At 35.2% G+C, this 19,318-nt stretch overlaps 1 protein-coding gene across 3 annotated transcripts in view; it reads left to right on the top strand.

Annotated features, from left to right (window-relative positions):
• The first annotated feature begins 10,476 nt into the window (after positions 1-10,476).
• Positions 10,477-19,318, top strand: part of LOC100744265 (phosphofurin acidic cluster sorting protein 2) — a 30,712-nt gene continuing 21,870 nt past the window's right edge. For all 3 annotated transcript variants that reach the window (XM_012390927.3, XM_012390930.3, XM_012390928.3), the window contains exon 1: positions 10,477-10,545. In XM_012390927.3, the coding sequence (XP_012246350.2) occupies positions 10,481-10,545 (65 nt within the window). In that variant the 5' untranslated portion in view covers positions 10,477-10,480. The remainder of the gene's footprint in view (positions 10,546-19,318) is intronic.

Genomic DNA, 19,318 nt, shown 5'->3' on the forward strand with positions numbered 1-19,318 from the left:
TCGATTTTCTTTTCTCTCTCCTCTATCGGTACTTTAAACAGCAAAATATCAATTCTTCCTCGCGATTTCGATACCTTTTGTCTATCAACGATCATCTCTAACCTTACCGATACATGTCGATTTACCTGTTATAGATAACAAGCGACTTGAAACAAATACGAAACAACGACGCTACGAAAAGAGCGCAAATCTTCCACACACGCTACTAATTTACTAGACACGCTTCGAAACTCGAGTGCTTGCGACTCTGTGCAAAGCTTTGCAAAAAGATTCTAACCTTACTGATTCCTCAGACATATCGATTTTTACCGACCATAGGTAACTGTATTTTTCACTAACTACTCTTATCGTAGTCGCTGGCACCTTGAAACGTGAGCGTAGCTTTAAACTTATAAAAGAAAACAAAAAGAAGAGGAGAAAACAATTGAAAAAGAAGAAAATAAAAGGAAAAAGAAGAAAAACTACATACATATATAGTATCCTAAGTGCGCGATTACGTACTTGGTCGAGACGTGGTTGAAAAGCAACAAGGGTGTAGCGAGGTCAAGATGCGTACGCGAATCGCGTGGCCAGCCGCTTCTGGCCGCAGGCTGCGGGGGTGGAGGATAGTCGGCCGAGGAGATGAGTGGAGGGTTGGACGAGGAGGGCTACTTGACGAGGAGCTCATTCATCAGCCGACAGCGTTCGGTGATTCATGTGACACACGCGAACCGTGTGTGTATGCTATACTGTATGGTCTCTCTTGCCATGACACGACGCGACGCTGGTCGATGCCACAAGAACGCGTCTGATTTCGTTAACTTACGAGTTGAAATAGTGCATGTTAGTGATGGCGGTACATTTGAATAATTAATACATAAGCATAAAAGTATAAAGAAAACTTAGAACGCAAGACTGTCATAGAAAACGCTCGAAAGAATGTCTTGAAAATATTACGCAGAATTAACACTATAAGAGAATTTCCATGTTCGTGTGATAAGAATTTACACGATTGTCCATACGATTTATGCGACTACAGTTTCTTTCATTTGTTTCGTGCAAAACAACAGACGACTTCTTATTATTATTTTTATCAGTCGACAATGCACATTTAGCTATTTTATTAATGAAGATTACGTCGGATATCGTCTCTCCCTTGCTCAATGTTGGAAGATTTAAACTATTAACAATACCAATGGCGGCCAGTCTTGAAAATTTGTATTCAACATCCTATACTTTTTACATTACAGCTATTATTGCGAAGATTTGTCAAAATATGTATATTGAGTTGGTAACTAAGTAATTGCGAATTTTGTCATTGCCGGGACTTATCGACAAAAATCTAAACAGCGCGATCACGCTGTTTAGCACTCAAACAGTGTATTGTTGACTACTCGTCTGATATCAACTGAAAATTTCGTTCGACAGTTTCGATATTCAGAAGTTAAGCGTCGTGATACCGCAGCGCATGATACACGGTGTCATTAAACATATTTAATATTCATATTTAACATATTTAATTAATATTCGATATTTGAATGGAAAAGCATCGACGTTCGAAATATCGTTAGCGTTTCGCTCGTCGCTGATGCGCGCGAACGTCGCGCCCCAAATCAACGCAGCTCGATCGATCTTCCCCGTAATAATTGCACCGCTATTTATCGACGCTTACCCATCTTGTCGTGTGTACAGCGTATACACACGAGCCTCGTGCGCTCGTTACACACTCGTCGATACCATGGTCAGGTTACTTACCTCGGCCACGCTAGTTCGTGACACGGCCAGACGAAAGTTTGGCGCAAGTTTCACGATAGTTTCAACTGGTTGCCGCGCATCTGTCACGAGATTGACGCGCTCGCCTGGATTTCTTGGTAGGTTCGCTGGTTCGTTTACCTCGCGTCGCTGCGTCCAATGATTTGTGGACTGCGGATGTTTATGCGGATGCATAGTTGTGCGAGGAAAATTGGTTAACGAAATCGCTGCGAGTTGCGAAAGCGGACAAAGGAAGGTTTTAATTAGCAGTAGACTGCGGATGTTTACGCGAGTTCTTTCTTTCTTCCAGCGAGTGTAGTTGATTTGTTGTCTCGCGCGGTATACGTTGCAATGAGCACGAGACAGTTCGAGGAATTTATTTGCAATTTCTTTATTTCCACGCTTGGAAATAATATTGGAACAGCCGTGCTTCACGCGCGTTTCAGTTACAACGATAAAGATTGCTTTGCGAGGCAACGTTAATTGTTCTCGTTTCAATTATCCTGGAATAACAAATGCGTGGAATTGTGTTGTAGGTTAGGTATCGCGGGCAGATGCGGATTTCTGACACGGTTGATATAGCAGAACGAGAAATTATTTCGGGAAACGTAAAGAAATTAAATCCTATTCTAATTTTTATTCTAATTCTAAATTATTAAATTCTAAAGAATTCTGTTTTATTTGGCCGTAGAAATAATTCTCTGTGAGATTGTTTTTTTTGATTCGATTAATTATTCCGGAATATGTTCGAGAAGCAAATAACGCGATACGTCGCTCAAATAATGTTTCAACGTTTCGATGTTTTAAATGTGTCATCGATATTTGCAATTCGTAAGAAGATAATTTAATACAAATCACGTGAAAAACGTAATTAATCTTTGGAATTGTTGGGTGTACTGCACATTAGCTACACGTCTGGTATTTTTATTGATATTGCGCTCAGTAACATAAATCACATTATTATCTTTAACAAAGGAAACAGTTTCGCTCGATACTTAAACAATTCTTCAATTTTTCCTGTCCTATGTCATACTTTTTTTATGCCCGACAGATACACACTCGTCCAACGTGCTTTCTCGTAGCGCGTGTGAATCATCGATGATTCACGCCGATTTTATCGAGAGCAATTTTTTCGAGAAATAAGTTGGCGTTGACACGTGAGGCGTTGTCAGCACGAAAGAGAAAAGCGAATGCGACGATCTTAATACGATATTGCATTCACGAAATCAGTGTCTCGTAATCTGACTAAAATAATAATTGCGTACACATAATTTATTGCGCGCTATAGCCATCACGTACCACTGCAATTAATTCGAAACTCAGCAGATCGTTCGATCGTATATTTCTAGCACAGTAATCTCATCGGATTTTATCTACGGAGCTCTCAATGCTTCGAAAAATTACGATTTCTGACCGGATAATTTCGAAGCACAGTAAAATAAGAAATAAAGTAACGAAGCTTCAAAGTGAGGTTAGAAAATTGTCGTGTAGAATTGTAAGAGGTGGCGAAATATTATTGGAACGGCGATTAAACTGAAAAGCGTTTATTGGATCGGTCTGTAAATTAAAAAGCTTAGGCATGTAAGGATTAGAAAGGAGAAAACGCGCGTGAAAGATCGCACGATAAAGTGCAAGTCGCGGCACGAAAATACGAAAACGACCGAGCACCTATATATGTGTTTAGGTATATGTACTGGCTGGTTCGACAGCAAAACATCGATATCAGCGTGGATACGTGGTTTTCTTCCAAGCGATAGACGATTGCGATCGATTCGTTTTAATAATAGAAAATTGCCAAGAGGGGCAAGAAAGTGCGGTATTGCATAATGAATGGCATGAAAAGAGGGTGAATTCAATGCGTTCGTGTGCTGACACCGTGTGATTCGTAGAATTGCACTACGCCTTCTTGCACAGACGAATAGCACGTTGAGTAATTTAATACGCGATACGTTTAGATATATTTCGTATCTGCAAATTAACACATTTACACTTGCTCTGTGTACACGTGTACGTCTATCGTAGTAGGTAAGGAGCTTAATTGCATTGTACGGAGTTTAAAACACATTTCTAGATTAATATTTTCACCTGCTCGTGGAAGTTTTAAGAAAATGAAATTTTATTTCTACAAAATGTATATAATAGGAAATGTCGAACAGAGGAGATAATACACTAAATGAAGATATTATACGCATTACTATTGTAGATGTGCATGTACATGGAGTTGTCGAGAGGTAAGCGTTAAATAAAGAATAAAATAAAAAAATGTATATATATATATTTCATTCAGAATATTACTTCATCTGCACGATATTTCCCATTATATACATTTTTATATATACATTTATAATGTATAATGTATATAATTATAATAAATAATAATAAATAATATACATTACATAAACACAGAGAGTTATTAGTCGAGTCTTCGACGTTCGTGAAATTTTATTTAAATTTATGCACATATAGAATATGCATATAGAATCGCCAGAAGAATGGAATTGCAAACGAAGAAATTGTCAGAAAATATAAAAAACACGTATATGTAAATCTTCTCGAAAAAAAATACCACTACGTGTGGCTAATTGGAATTAAAAAAGTAATTCTAATGTTACTACACTTGTATACATAATACGTACACTCGTATACTTGGAAGAATTATTTTATGCGCGTTATGATGCATATCTATAATATGATACATTCGTGTTTTATGATCTTGATACGCATAAACGTTTTAAATTATATTAAATTCTTTGGAAATTACATGTTTTCACAATTCAAAGATATACTCTGCAAACAATTTGTTTTACCAACAATTCGTTCGAGTAATGTTTTACCGCACAAATACGTTTTAAAAAGAAGGGGAAAAATACGGTACATAGCAAGCGACTCCATTTCTCCTCGGCGTCATAGTCAGTCTATTATGTCCACAATCCACGTCCAACCGTACCGTATCTCTTTCCTCGATCTTCACATTTCTCTCTTACTCGAGGCTTTTGTCCGGCACAATAGGGGGCGAATAAAAAATAGGAAAAATTATCAGCAATTCACAATACCCTTGGAACACTTGTTCCTTGAACAGCAGGGACACGAAATGTAAAGATATTCATTTGCAGCCCTTAGAAATTCAGTGGAAATCACACATTTAAACAGAATTCTGTCCCAATGACCATAGTGTATAAATTATTTATATTGTGATACATATAGTGATATATTATGCTGTATTTAATATATAAATATACCTGTAATTGAATATATAGATTGAAATTAAATATTATATAATAGTACGTTGTATAATATAAATATATATATGTTTGTATAATATATTATATTATCATATATACATCATATACCATTATACGTATATGTGTATAAATTATTTATATTGTGATACATATAGTAACATATTATGCTATATGTAACACTATATATTTAATGTATAATTATGCGTGTAATTAAATATATAAATTAAAATTAAATATTATATAATGGTACGTTGTATAATATAATATAATTATATATATAATAACAGTATAAATATATAATATAAATGTAAAATAAAACAAAAATACTAGTAATATATAATATTATATACGTTATTTGTATAACATAATATTGCATTATTATTAATATGTCATATTACAATATGCGTAGCAGCTAGGTAAAAAGTAGACGACTAATCTAAAGTAGAATACGTGAACCGTTTATCACGAAAGTGGGGTAACTTCATTTTTCGAAAAAATTCAATTCCACTTTGTTTCGGCTTTTATCGAAAAGGAAATTATAGTTTGCTATGAAATTAGTATCGAAATTTTAGTTACACCTAGGAATCTTTCTACAAGATCCACTTTTACAACGATCTTTTAGCACGTATTATTAACTTTTACACGATTTGTTTAACACGTCTTGGTTAAAGTTATGCGACTCTTTTTTTACCACGTTTTATTCATATTTGCACAGTTTTCTTAGCACGTTTTACTTACCTTTAAACGATATTTTTCACACGTTTCATTTATTTTTATCCTCGGACCGAAGAAACCGACGAACCTTCCAAGAACCGCTTCATCAAGACACAAATTCTACTTTGTTATCGCTGTTACAAACAACCGACTGTTTTAGAGTCACGGTAAGAGCACACAGCATCTGAAGGATGCTGTTCATTTGTTTAACGATCGTCAGATCGTACAACTGAGATCTTGAGCGAACAAAGAATCACTTGATTCGATGCAAAGAGAATCGAGATTATATCGTTTTACATTTCTTCATTCTGTTTAAAGAAACAACGAAAGGTGTTGTTCGTTCGTCCAATAAGCCGCAGATTGAACATTCACCAACAGTCAGAACTTGATCGAGTAAAGAGAATTTAATTTGGCTCGAGCAGAATTGAAATTTTATCGTTTCAAATTTCCTCAATTTGTACAAGAACACAACTGTTAAGGTATAGAAAGGATTCGGAAATACACATAGTTTACTTTATTTCACACACAACAGCTATACATATATATTACACTCTGAAGATCTCGATAACCTTCTTGCACGCACGCTTGTTGTCCTTCTAGAAGCTTCTAACATCTGGCAACAGTCTTTTGTCTCAACTAAGATCTGGACGCCCCCTAACGCTTACACACACATTCACATGTACAGTGTAAATGTATCATCTACCCAACAACAACGAAATACACGTCGTCGCAACTGGTACAGAACGATTGGGCGGCACATATTTTGAGTGACGAAAATCATTTTTTTCTACTAATGGGCAAACATATTCGTTGCAATGCCAATGGACATCGACGACGAGTAAAATGCGGATTTTTCAGAAAATGATATTTTTTCATTTTCCTTTAACGAATGAAACGCAAGTTTTATGCTTTTTCACAAATCAATTGTTTCAATTGTGTAAAAGCAATGTCGGGTGTATGTGCGTGAAGTTGGTCAGTGTAAATTTGTCTGGCGATCGAAGATGCGAAATTATTTGTTTGTTATAAAAGCGGAGCAATTCCATTTATCCTATTGGTTGACCAGCGAAGTTTTGTCGTTTTTTCAATGGCGTGGAAGGTTGTTCATTTGTTTTACGGAACTTACGCGTGTCATCCAGAGATCAACGATTGTACAAATTGTTTTATTAACGCTTTACTGACCGATAGCCTATTAATCGGCTTTCTATTGCCGACGCTTGTCGACCGATAGCCTATTAATCGACTTTTTGTCACCAACAATCTTCCTCGTTATTTGAGCAGTAATTTGTTATTTAGTGCTAAGGTACCTTGTTCAATTGCGTCAGTTGCGTTGCTTTGTAAGCTCCCACAGTTTTATACCAATTTGAAAAATTTATCGTTCGCGATGGACGAAAAGAATGGCATTGGAGAATCTAAACAGAGCCGGCGCGAGGGAGAATCTGCGCCTGAGATGCCGGTCGGACGTGCGTATGCTGTTGAATCGCTATTGGTCGGTAAAGTGTTAATATTTTCATTGGTATTTTTACGAAATATTTGCGTTGCTGTCGAAGGTATCGTTTCTCAGGAGCGAAAATTCTACTTTTATCGTTAGTAATTATTAGTCAATTGCTTCGACCAGCAAAAGTGAAATTGTTTATCGGCGGATAACTTCCGATTAACGTCAGTGATATAAATTATTAATAAATAGACAGATAATGATTCTATATTTCCAATTAGTTCTGAGATTGCCGCCATTTTATAAATAAGTGGGTAAAAATAGATAAAAGAAGAATCTCAGAATCGGAAGACGATAACGATTTTTAGATAAAGAAAACAGACGTTTATATAAAGCGGAAAGGAAGAGAACTATATGCTGAAATTCGTCATTATCCGATGAGTATTTTAAAGTGACACTAAATTGAGCTCTACGATACGGAATAACAACAAGCAGAATATCTGAAAAATAAGGAAACTGTCGTTTACAATTTTCGTAATTGATCAAAATGCTTTTTGCTTCCTTGTTGTATTACGAAAATTGCTTGATAAATTTTGAAAGTCTATAAAACACAAGTCTGCAAAACTTCTAACGTTTGTTAAAGACACGTGGTAAGTTGCAGAAAATAAGGAAACTATTAGGTTGGCAACTATGTCAGTACCATCTAATGATAAAATCCGCAATCACTTAGTTGCCAACCCAACAAATACAATTACTTGTCTTTTCTCAGTTTTGACATTAACATTACCAAATAGCCGGTTTCAATGTTTAATGTTAAATCGTACATTTAGTGTTATTTTTTTTATTCGTCTAATTTTATGTAAGTTCTTATGTTATCCGATTAATCGATTTCTCAATATTTATTAATATATGAGATTACTATTTATCGCGTCACATTGATAAAGCAAAGCAATAGCTCATTCAGCTTCGGTAAACAGATCGTAGGACACTTCCACGCTTTGGTATGGTAAACGATACAAAATTATTTCCATTCTAAGTAAATAGAAGCACAGAAAATATATTATATTGTTCCTCTTCTATTATACAATTCCATTATTACTGTTCGTTATATTATTCCTCTTGTTATCGTCAGAAAATAGGAATTTTAAAATAAAATTATAAAATCAGCCATGGAAGTTTAAAAAAAAAAATAAAAAATACAAAGAATCGAATAGAACCGAGTAAAATTGCCTTTCTACCGTACGTGCTCCTCTGTACGCGACTAATTTACCTACAACGACGACAACCTTACCGCTCGTTTATCGATTCTTCGACAGATGAATCATTTCTGTTGCACCGCGTCTGCTGCCCCCGGTTCCTATTTATTCCTCCACCGACGACCCGTCGTGGGCGGTTGGTAGGTGGAAAAAAGAAATGATCCGCAGTCTGTCGCCGGCTCACCGACCACCATCGTCGTGTATGGTAGCTTGGCTCGCCAGGCGAACACGTACAGCGAAACTGAAACACCACCTGTAGTTTTAGCGCCGTGAAGCTATAGTTAGCGAGCTCGCCCCCGAACCGAAGAGGGAAGCTTACCATAAATAAAAATAACTACCTTGCCGGCTCGCGTGTAGCAAACGGGCTTGTTTCACCACAATTGCGCTTCGTTTTCTATGGTTTTCGCCATTTGCACAGTCGGCTGTGGCTGACCCACGCGGACCTCGAGAGGCTACCGGCGACGTCTAGACAACCCGGTTCGGTGTTTCGCAACGTGTTCGAGCGTCGTTTCTCTAATTCTCAGCGAGAATCGGAAAAGCGTTTAGGAAAAGGTGTGTTGTGCGTTAGACTTGGAACAGTGTATGATCGAACTCGACGAGTTTGCAGGTGGAATTGTTTTGTTGGAAATTTAGACAATTGAGTGTAAGATTGATATTCTGTTGTTTTGTTGTTTTTGTTTGTTTTTGGGGGGTTAGGTTAAGCAGAAAGAGAGACCAGAGGTGTCGTGTTGAATTTCCTATTGGAAGGTGATTTCTCTACTTTGCCGGTTTAGTTTTCACGGGTTTTATTAGCCCTCGGTTGCCACGCTCGCTTCGCCGGGTCAATCTGACCCACTGTTCGATTTCCAAGCAGCTACTGTTGAAAGGATAGCGGCGATATCGGATCAAAGGAAATTTGAGAATACGGTTCCAATATCCTGGGATATGTTTTGACAAAAATGAAAGTCTAAGGAAGGAAGTGACGTTGTTTCCGAGAAAGAAAGGGAAATATTTGAAACTGTAAGTTTCGAGGAAAATCATTTTTATGAGAAATTGTTGTAACTCTCTTGTGTTTCGACATTTCTCGCTACAATTTTCAGATTTAATGTTTTTTAAATGTGTAACTTTGAGGGGGAAAATAGTTTCTTAGTGCGCGTTCCTAAAAAGATGTTTATTTGACATGTTGAGGAAGAGCAGTTTTTGAATAAGAAGAGTGCAATTTTATGGAAAAATCAGTTCATTACACACACAGGTGCAAACAATTTTTAGATTAAAATTTTTTAAACTGTAATAGTGATTTCTGTCAGTAAAATTTGCACAAAAGTAAAATGCACATTTGTGACACTTGGGTCATAATGACCCATCACTAACTTCACAGAGTTACCAGACGCACACTGACAGGATTCTTAGCAGTGTAATCATCAGATGTTATAAAAAAAAATAATTCAATAATTCAAATTAACAGTAGATTGTGCAATAGTGTCATTGCAAGCGTCACATCTTGAAGATGTTTCTTCCCAAAACAAAACTATGGGTCACTATGACCCATAAAGGCAACTTTCAATAAAATAATACAAAAAAAATATTAATTCAAATTAACAATAGATTGTGCAATAGTGTCATTGCAAGCGTCACATCTTGAAGATGTTTCTTCCCAAAACAAAACTATGGGTCACTGTGACCCATAAAGGCAACCGAGAGTTAAGAAAGGGAATCGGTACAATCTTGTAGAATACAATGATTCGACGAGACTTGGCTTATTATTATTTTCTGCACTGCATAATATTTTACTTTTCCCAATCTTTTCAATGTCTCATTAAATTATGTTCTTTTCTTTTGTTTAATTCCTTGGCCAGTTATTCATTTCACGCATAAGTCTGCATTAGAAGTTTTATTTTCCAGTGATCCGTAATTCTTGTTGAGTTTTCAAAATTCACCAGCTTCTTATCTCCAGATGTACGTACGTTTCGTAAATTCTGTTTCTCACATTTTACGATATTTTCACGAGTGTCACGTGTAAAAAAAAAAAGAAAGAAAAAACAAAAAATATAAACAAACATAAAATTGTATCTAGTGTAACACGAAGAATAAATAGATCTGTTCAAGTGCTATTGGTTTGCAGAATTATGGAAGAAAGGAAGAGATCAAGCGTTCGCATAATGCGCGGAAAAGTAGCAAAGAACTGCAAATGGTAAGCCAAGAAATGGAATATCGATTGAACGTCGGTAGTTTTTAGCTATAACTGTAACTATGTATTACGTCCAAGCAAATGATACCATTTTAGACTTTTCCGTTTTACGTGTGCATACATCACGAAAGTAAATTCCACTGCGAACTGCTCGCTGTTCGTCGTTTCATGTCCCGCATTTTATTTATCGCGTTTCATCACAATGCGAAGTATTAGCTTGTGCCAAAAGTCCCTTTCGTTTAATCAGGAAATATTGGGTTGGCAATTAAGTGAGTGCGGATTTTATCATTAGGTGGTACGACAAAATCCGCAATCACTTAGTTGCCAACGTAGATGCACTTTTATATTGCATTTCTCTTTTATATTATTTTATCGAATTATGTACCGTCCATTTTGTTCTTTCACTACAAAATAATATAACATACAATATAATATAATTGCTGTTATTTCTATATTCAAAGGTAGGATCACAATAGCTATTATTATATTCTATGGATAAATCTATCACACCGTTTTGAGCCAGAAAAACCTTTATTTGCACATTCTTACATGGACTAGAGATAAAAACAAAAGAACATCTTAAACCTATCGATTAAATCTATCGATTGTCTCTAGAACTATCTTCTAGTTATTTTTTGTAACTAACGCATCTGCATATAGATGGCGAGCACGAACTCATGTTGTCATTTTCAACAATAATATAATCAGAATTGCAGATAATTCTAAAATAATATAATAATACTAATAATAATATACAAAAATTTGTTCTATTACTGCAAAATGGATCACACAAAATTCAATAAAATAATACGAAAGAAAAAATATTGCGCATCTAATTATTTTCTTACAAAATGTCAGAAACTTTTGGGATAATCTATTAGGTTGGCAACTAACTAACTAACTAACTAAGGTTAAGTTGGCTGTCATTAGGTGGTGCGACAAAACTCGCAATCACTTAGTTGCCAACCCAATAAAAATCGCGTACAGTTTTCGCGATGCTAAAAGTATCACAATTATCTGATGTTAGTACGTGCGAATTATTTCTTTGCAAAATTGAATGTGAAACAGATAGACGTTATTTATTAGAACATTACGTTAATTGTTTCCAGTGAAGGGGAAATACTTTTTCCGGAAAGAGGAAAACATTCCACGCTATTGATTTCCTCCCTCGTGAATATATTCTATATATCGAGAAATTTATTTTTCAGTGTGCAAGTCGTTCTATTTTCGTAGCAGTTTCCTCGTTCACTTGTTCAATTCGTGTTTTCTCCTGAGCCACGATCTTCCAAATGCCAACTCGTACCTTCAATTTTCGGCTTGTTTTTTCAACGAAAGTTACTCTACACCGTATTATCCCGCCTCTTTTACGTGTCGCCAGATTTATTTGTCCAACTGGAATCGCTCTCCTGTGCCATTTTCTTTCACATTTTGTACAGCGTGGCTGCTATAACCATGCAATAAATCGCGCAGACGAAAGAAACTATGAGAAAGTCGGAGACAAATATCGTATATCATCAGATAATCGCGTCACAAACAACGTAATTTACTTTATAGTAACTGCAATGTGGATATTTAAAATACTGTACATGTACACGTTACGTGAAATAAGTAAGATACAATACATATACAATGCAAAATACAAATACATATTTTTATTGATGTAATTTTGTTAGTCTTTTATTAGTTTTAATTGTCTCATGTGATTTACGTAATTTACACGTGAAAATTGCATATATTGTTAATTGTGCATCGTTACGAGATTTTCTTTAATGTTTTATACATCGTACTATTAGGTTGGCAACTAAATGGTTGCGGATTTTGTCATTAGCACGTAACGACAAAATCCGCAATCACTTAGTTGCCAACTCAATATAATAAATCGCGAAGACGGAAGGATTCATCAGAAGGGCAGAAATCATTGGAAACAACATAATTGATTCTGTGATAACTGAACTGTGGAAGTTTATACGATGATACATATTTTTACGAATACAATTTCTTTTTTCCTTTTATTAATGTCTCGTGAGATTTACGTAGTGCACATATGCAAATAGCAGATACATTACGAATTGTACATTACCATGAGAGAATTGTGCGAGAATGTCAATATTCCGGCCGCTGGATTACACGACATATTAAAGAAAAATATTTATTTAAAGAAATAGGAGTTGCATAATGCAGTCTACGTGTATAGTCTTGATAATTATGGTTGGTCCGGGGTGAATACGGTTCAAGAAATAAAAGCAACATTGCATTAATTATCTTCAAATATTGCAATTATATTGCAAAATTTTTATGCACATAAATAATTTGTTAAATTTGTACAAATACTTATTTTCATAAATTTGTATTATCTATATATTTACTATACTAAATAAAATCGAAAGTGATCCACATCATCCACTAAATATTGCAATTAGACTGCAAAATAATTATGCAAATAAATAGTTTCTTAAATTTGTATAATAATTGCATAACATATCTACCTACTACAATAAACAAAATCTCAAATGATCCACTTCATGTATTAAATATTATAATTAAACTGTAAAATAATTATGCAAATAAATAGTCTCCTAAATTTGTATAATAATTGCATAACATATCTACCTACTATAATAAACAGAATCGAAAATGATCGACATCATCCACTAAATATTACAATTAGACTGAAAAATAATTATGCAAATAAATAGTTTCTTAAATTTGTATAATAATTGCATTACAAATCTACCTACTACAATAAACAAAATCGAAAATTATCCACTTCATGTATTAAATATTATAATTAAACTGTAAAATAATTATGCAAATAAATAGTCTCCTAAATTTGTATAATAATTGCATAACATATCTACCTACTATTGTAAACAAAATCGAAAATGATCTACATCATCCATTAAATATTGCAATTAGACTGAAAAATAATTATGCAAATAAATAGTTTCTTAAATTTGTATAATAATTGCATAACATATCTACCTACTGCAATAAACAAAATCTCAAATGATCCACTTCATGTATTAAATATCCTAATTACGCTACATCGTAATTACAAAATAATGATGCAAATATTAGATAATCTCTTAAACTTGCTTAACAACTGTACTATCCATCTACCTACTACAATACATTACTGCGCATTACCATCTCATTACCAAACTGTTACTTTGCTTTCGCGGCGAACAATCTCGTCGTCAATGGCCAAAACCTCGCAATTTCTCATCCATCCTAGTCAACGTCGAAACATTGCTCTCGTTATCGCGAACGCTTTTGCTTGAACCTAACCTAATTCTCGCCAGCCAAAGCAATTAAAACGTCAGACACTCTAGCGATCTCGTGTCAAAGGCCACCGCTTCCAACTAACGCGTCTTCGATGACAAAGATACTGCAAGGACGCGTTCTACGTTGGTCGTGTCGTACATATCCATATTTCATATCATTGTACATGGCAACGTACACGCGGTGACGTCTTCAAACCGGCGTGATTATTATCTCTTTGTCTACGTAGCCGTCTGATCGATAGCATTGTGCAGCAGCGTTTTTGCTTCGAGCATCAATTCGGCCTGGTTCCACGAGTCGAGTGGACTCGTTCGTTTTCGTAAAGCGAAGGCTCAGCACCAGCCTCCGCGAGATCCTCCGCTCGTTTTCGATACAAATTCCAAGTTTCACCGATGGAAATTACGTGGAAAGAAGATACGCGAGGAATGCGGATGAGAGTCTCGATTCTTCTATTATTTGTATTATATCGTTGAATTTTTCTCGTCCGAAGAGATTTTCTCATTGTTTCCAGGGAAAATTCCTTTTTAGGTTATCGATCGAGTTTTTTCGTTTTTATTTCTCCCGAGCTTTGGTTTGCTGGATGATAACGTGCATCGTGAAGCTTCTTGGGCTATTTGAGTGGAGAAGTTTTTAACTGGCAAGGGGAAGGTTTGGCAACTGGAGAATTGAGAAAAGTTTGAAACTTGGCAAATGTAGCTCATGAGATGCTAAGAAGGAAACAATTTTCTCTGAACAGTGGAACGGTCCTAGGGGTGAAAACTCCACACCGAAGAAATCTTGACTTTTCATGTTATCATAAATATTTTAGAAAGTATATAGGATAGGAGGGAAAAGTTGAATTAAAAGTTATAATCCCTTTTACGTAAATTTCTATTTCTATTAAATAAATTTTTATTAATAAATTCCTATTTTTATATTTCTATTAATAAATTATTCTATTAATAAATTTCTATTTCCACGTAATTTTCTGAAGCTGTTTTTCCTCTCACACGCATACACAGCTCTTTATAGATACATAAACGTTACGTATAATATTATATAATGAATAATAATATATATAATAGTGCTACGTATAATAAATGTAACAAGATTTTTAATCACGCGAATATTTCTGCCTCAATCATTTTTTCGCATGAAACAAAGGAAAGAGGAAATACTTTGTTTCATATTATATGTACAATTTGTTTATAATAATTATTTACATGTTTTTATTTGATCGGTTTATTTCATCTCGGCCTGAAAATACTAAAAAACATGTTAAAGTTTACGAATATATTTTAGTTTTTATTAAAATTGCAACTTAAACAGAGAATTGTAACTGCTTTCTGCGCATGACGAGTATATTCGTCATAGCAGAAAATGTTCTTTCTTTCATTTCTTCATTTCGCAAAGTTTCCAGACGCTTGGTTTCCGAGGCAAAATAAATTTTATTCTACGTTTTTTCTTACTTTCACACAAAAAACGTTATACTTATCTTACAAGAACATTTACATTACACATACACGTCTATCGTTCTCGTTTACATCCAAAAATGGTCAGCTAATAACGAACACCCTGTATATGAAAATCGAAAGAAGAACACGTAGCAGCTAGTCAGGTGTGCCACTAAAACCTCGCACTTGAACCACTTGCAACTGTGTTGCAACTATCACAAAGCAGCAAGAAGTTGAGCGAAAGTTTGAAACTTTCTGACGAAGATCCTCTTATCCTACATTTTCTGTACAAATCTCACGACTTCCATCAATCATTCTAAATATGCTACGCGACCTCGATTACCAATAGCAATAAAACTGTCCACTTGTAACACTTCGAAACGAGCCCCTGTCGACCACCATAAATCTCGTCGAACAGCGTCAAATGTCTACTGATAGGCTGCGATATTCCAATAAAATATCGCCGATTTGGCTCGTTGAATAACTTTTATTAGCCGATAAATTTCACCGATTTATTACGAGCACATTGTCGTGTTTAGCTTACCGTATCGAAGGTTCGTGATTGACAATTGTCTGCAGATTGGGTTATTCCGGTTTATTTTCTATTTATCTTGCAACGATAATGGTGTTTAATGGTGTTTCATGGTCAATTATGGTTTGAAGCGCACAATATAAATTAACATCTTACCGACCGATAGCCGATTAATTGGTTTTTTATCGCCAACGCTTACCGACTGATAACCTATTAATCGACTTGTCGCCGATAATTTTTCTCATTATTTGGGCAGTAATGTGTTATTTAGTACTAAGGTACCTTGCTCAGTTGCGTCGGTTGCGTTGCTTTGTAAGCTCCCATAGTTTTATACCAATTTAAAAAACTTACCGTTCGCGATAAACGAAAAGAATGGTATTGGAGAGTCTAAACCGAAACAGAGGCGGCGCCAGGGAGAATCTGCGCCTGAGATGCCGGTCGGACGTGCGTATGCTGTTGAATCGCTAGCGGTCAGTAAAGTGTTGAATAGTTTCGGACTCGGTGTTTATGACACCAGCGATTTGCTATTAAGGGCGCCGTAAAATATTTCAGCGAAATCACGCAACCAAGGAAAGTTGTTTATTGGAAGCTAACGGCTTTCTCAAAGATAGCTTTGAAAATAGCTTCGCTGATAAACCGTGCTTGCTAGTCGTTTGCATGACAATTTCCTGGTTGCCAATCGGACGTGCGTATGCTGTTGAACTGCTAGCGGTCAGTAAAGTGTTAAGATGTAACCGACGCTCAATTTACGCGAGTCTGTTTCTTACGTGGTAAATTGCATTTTACTTTTTATTTTTCTTTTATTTAAAAGTGGGAACGCCCAACGAAGTTTAAAATTTCGACAAAATTCAATGAAATGTCGTAGCGACGGTATCAACAAATTTAGGAAAACTTGGTGAAAGAAAAGATTGAGAAAGAATCGTGTGAGAAAATGACGAAAATGGTTGAGGACGAAAATGACGCCGAACTTGCAAATATTCAAGCGATGAAGATGATACGTTCGTAGAAATTTTAAAAAGCAAAGATTGAGTGTTTTGAATTAGGATAGCGACACTGATATGGAATAAAGTTTATTTTTGTCTTTGAAACGTCATTCAAACAAACTTCATTTTTACGGTTTACATAAATTAGGTGAAATTAAATTAGTTTGTTTTTGAAACATCATTATTCTTTTCTATCAAAAACTGCTTGAAATTCTTTTAAAGTTTACACGTACTAACCTCTGTTTTTACACTAATTTATCTTCTCTTTTTATACTGACGAACTTCATTTTCACGGTTCACATAAATCAGGTGTGTAATTAAGCGATGGAAGCTAATGTAATGTGTCGCAATTACGTTGTTAATTACGTCGTAATCGTCGATGATTGACGAACACTGTCCAGCGACAAGAAACAAGTTTTTCAAGAGCGAAAGAAAACTTGTGCATCGATCTAGGCCAAATTCATGAAAGAGGAAAGTATATCTGTAGATGTGAAGCACGTTAGTGCCACCTTTCGTCTCAGTTGTAAAGAAAACTTATTCGTTCCATTCGTTTTGGGCAGATGGCATAAGCAAAAACCAAGAAATGTTTATTAACTCTTTGATTTGATTTCTACAAAGTTGACGTTACGATACACATCTTCTAGCGTTATTAATAACCGGACCACGAATTTTTAGTTTTCGTACTTTTCATATTACATAGGTTTCGCGTATTTTACATAAACCACGTTAATAAACATGTTACATATTTATTTCTAATTTCATGATTCCTGATACTTTCGTATAATAATCATCGTACAATCAGTTTATCAGTTCGTACGAAGTACAAGCGGGACAATTTGAATTTTTTTAATACCTTTAAGGGACGTACACAACAGTGGTCAATCGCGTAAAAGTGGATTTCGTACCGATTTATGTCACGCGATCAACAAATAGGAGAAAAATTTCGTCGTATTCGATGAAGAAATGTTAGTTATCACTCGACATTGAAAATTTCAAGACTTTTGCAGGCACATCTATAGAATTTTGTTTAATTTAAAGAAATTGAAATATGTACACTTCAGTTAGGTTTCATGACGCCGAACGATCTCCTTCGATGTGTAAATTAATGCTTCCACGTGAGCGAGATCGTTTTGCGATTTAAACAACCTTGGAAAACCTGTTGTTACTTATCGTAATGCAAATTCTCATAATTAGATTGCGGATTTTTATTTTTAATTTCATTAACACAACTGCAGAGGCGGAACCTACGCGAACATTCATCTCACCCGTTAGACGTCGTAACAACTGCTTCACTTTGAACGAGTTTCTTATATCTTCGCATGTTACGTGCACTTTGTGCGTTCTTGCAGTTTTTTGAACCTTCTCCAAATGTATCAAAATCCGCAGTATAACGATAACTATAAGATTGGCAGCTAAATGATTGCGGATTTTGTCATTACCACTTAATGGACCTACCCTAAACCTAACCTAACCTAAAAACATTACCAATAAATGTAGGTACACGTATGAAGGTGATTCATATTTCGTAAATATCAATGTAATACATATGTATGTGTATGTATGTGTAGGTATTTTACATTTTGCAATTTATCTTATTCTATTTGTTCTACATTTTGCAATTTATCTTATTCTATTTATATTTCTTTTTCATATTTGTGTTGTATATTTATCCTATTTATATACACACTGTATGTATTCCACACTATTTGCCATTCGCCTTACGTAATGTCACATATTTTCTAATTATAATTTATAATATATATAATAAGTTGAATATTCGGACACGTTTCAGCTGAGTAAAAATCTACGGTTTAATAGTCATATTCTGTCTTCAAATTTCTTCTTCCGCTTCTATTTAAGTTGTTCTGTGCATATGTGTACCCTGCGTTATTTGACACGTACCTTATACAATGTGACACGTTTCCTTCGTATAGGTAGAACATTTCGACACGAAAAAAAAAATAAAAATAAAATCTGGCTGCATAAAAATCAGCAGCGTATTAATAACAATTTACAAAGGGCTATCGCGCTATTCAAAACATTTTCTTCACAATTTTTCACAATTTCTGTATTAAAGTAAAGGGAAATTGTTCATTTTCCACACCTGCGGCGTTTCTGACAATTAAATTAAATTAAAATTCTGATAATCACGTCAGCTGTGACGCTGCCTATCTAAAACAGAAAAAAGAAGAAAGAAAAACACTGAATCGATAATTTGATAATTGCAATGTTCGTTATTTATTGTACTCGGCTGTTCGTGAAGTTGGCGCTCTTTTTACGTGCGCGTAACACGTGTCACGAACACACAGTTTCCGCGGCAAATTTGCTCGCGTGTACCTTAACAAAATTTTGCGTACGCGCCTTACGCTTAGCTCAACAAAACTTTCGCTAGAAACTTTCGTGCTTTTCATGTGCCTGGCAGAAGTTAGCGTACTGAAATCCCAATGTAAATTTCCATGCAAATACTTACGTAGCGAACGAGTGAAATTGCACTATTGGACTGGCAACTAAGTGATTGCGGATTTTGTCATTACCACCAATGTCCA

The sequence above is a fragment of the Bombus impatiens genome, unplaced genomic scaffold (genome assembly GCF_000188095.3).
Source record: "Bombus impatiens unplaced genomic scaffold, BIMP_2.2 scf_0900, whole genome shotgun sequence".
Taxonomy (NCBI): Eukaryota; Metazoa; Arthropoda; class Insecta; order Hymenoptera; family Apidae; genus Bombus; species Bombus impatiens.